The 1,785-nt window shown below is 47.7% G+C and overlaps 1 protein-coding gene across 1 annotated transcript in view; it reads left to right on the top strand.

Moving 5' to 3' along the window:
- Positions 1 to 1,785, top strand: part of LOC107094400 (sodium bicarbonate cotransporter 3-like) — a 44,658-nt gene that overhangs the window by 8,192 nt on the left and 34,681 nt on the right. Inside the window, exons 3-5 of the mRNA XM_015389972.1 lie at positions 300 to 345; positions 433 to 593; positions 675 to 857. Coding sequence (XP_015245458.1) covers positions 300 to 345; positions 433 to 593; positions 675 to 857 — 390 coding nt within the window. The remainder of the gene's footprint in view (positions 1 to 299; positions 346 to 432; positions 594 to 674; positions 858 to 1,785) is intronic.

Here is a 1,785-nt window from a genome sequence, read left to right as displayed (position 1 = left end):
GTGCAGTGGTTTATGTTATAATAAACCTTTGGGTTAAGTTGTCGCAAGCAGGTTTTTCTTGTGTTTCTTGTAAATTTGGTCTTAAATTTTTATTTCAAGTGGCATTAAAAAGTCTTAGAAAGTATTAAATTTAACTCGCTTTATGCTGTAGGAACCCTGTTAAAAACAAACAACAGATCCAGATCTTACATTCCAGATTCCACTACCTACCATGTTTTAATTATCATCTCTCTTTCCCATATTTAATTTTCTGTGTCCAGATGTTTTATTTTACTGGACCTGCTAACTTCCGCCCTCAGTTAGTGGCGCCATGAAGCCGTTAACCCAGCAGGTCTCCCCTGCAGCGTAACGAGGCTCAGCGGTGTGGGTGACCTCAGAGGTGCGGAAGGAAGATGCTGCTGCTGAAGTCTGTGTTGTTCTGTCTGTGTTAAGGTGGCTGAAGTTCGAGGAGGACGTGGAGGACGGCGGCGAGCGTTGGAGTAAACCCTACGTAGCCACTCTGTCCCTGCACAGCCTGTTCGAGCTGCGGTCCTGCATCCTGAACGGCACCGTGCTGCTCGACATGAGAGCCAACTCCATCGAGGAGATCGCAGGTCAGCCGGCCGGCCGACGGCGCCGCCGTGAGCCGCTCGCTCGTTTCAGCTCGTTAAACACCTGCCGTGTCCTCCTCTCAGACATGGTGATCGACAGCATGCTCGCCTCCGGCCAGCTGGAGGAGGAGCTGCAGGACAAGGTGAGGGAGGCCCTGCTGAAGCGTCACCACCATCAGAACGAGAAGAAGCTGAGCAACCGCATCCCGCTGGTCCGCTCCTTCGCAGACATAGGCAAGAAGCACTCCGACTCCCACCTCCTGGAACGTAACGGTGAGGCTCCGGCGCTCCTGTCATCCTGCGCCCCATTCTCTGCTTTCAGTCCAAACACAGACGATCGGTTGATCATCCCATCCTGGTTTTTCCTCCTTTAGTTACTGTCTTCAGCCTCCAATCCAACTCTGGAGATGTTTGGGCTTTAAATGGTCCTGGGAGCTTCACCTTTAGAACTTATTATTGAGGGAATTTTGTTTATTTCTTGAATTTAATCAGAATATTTGAATCTTTATCGTCGGGCAGAGTAACAGGATGACACGGCGGCGGGTGTCTGGTTGGAGCATGTCAGCATGAACGCGGAAACCAGAAACCTGGTCCTCATGTGGTTAAGTTCTCGTCTTTGAGCTGGGTGTGGGTGTGGCCTTCGACTGTCATGACGTCTCATTAACAGAGTGTTTAATGATCAGCTGAAGCTGTCGTGTTATTGGACCCGCCTGCTGGGTCGGCTAGCTAACAACCAGCTAACAACTCATAACGATGAATATTGGTTCTCGGGTCTCATTAGAGGATGAGAGGTGTCCATACGCCAAGTTTCAACCATCAGTGGGAAACTTATTTTTTTCTTCTGGTTAAATTTGCATGTTTTCTAAGTCAAAACACAGTTTTTTGGGCTGTTCTATATAGCTCAACACTGATTCTGACATTTTGAATTGAAAAACCTTCCTGGATGGGAAGCAAAACGTCTTCAAACTTGGAAACAAAGTCAGTGGATTGTTTTTTAACTTTTTTGGAAGCAAGCATACATATCTTAACTAATATAATCTAATAACCTAAAACAAAATGCATGGTCTGGTTCTTCCATGTCAGGTACGCCGGTCATTGACTTGACTCTACCTTACAGTAGAACTGCAGTCAGTCCCTGGACTGGCATGGCTAGCAATGCCCCTACAGAGTTAGCATGGCTATCACTGCCCCTACA

Source organism: Cyprinodon variegatus, unplaced genomic scaffold (genome assembly GCF_000732505.1).
Source record: "Cyprinodon variegatus isolate N-32 unplaced genomic scaffold, C_variegatus-1.0 Scaffold481, whole genome shotgun sequence".
NCBI lineage: Eukaryota > Metazoa > Chordata > Actinopteri > Cyprinodontiformes > Cyprinodontidae > Cyprinodon > Cyprinodon variegatus.
Note: the sequence above shows the minus strand (reverse complement) of the source record. Positions and strands in the feature narration are given on the sequence as shown.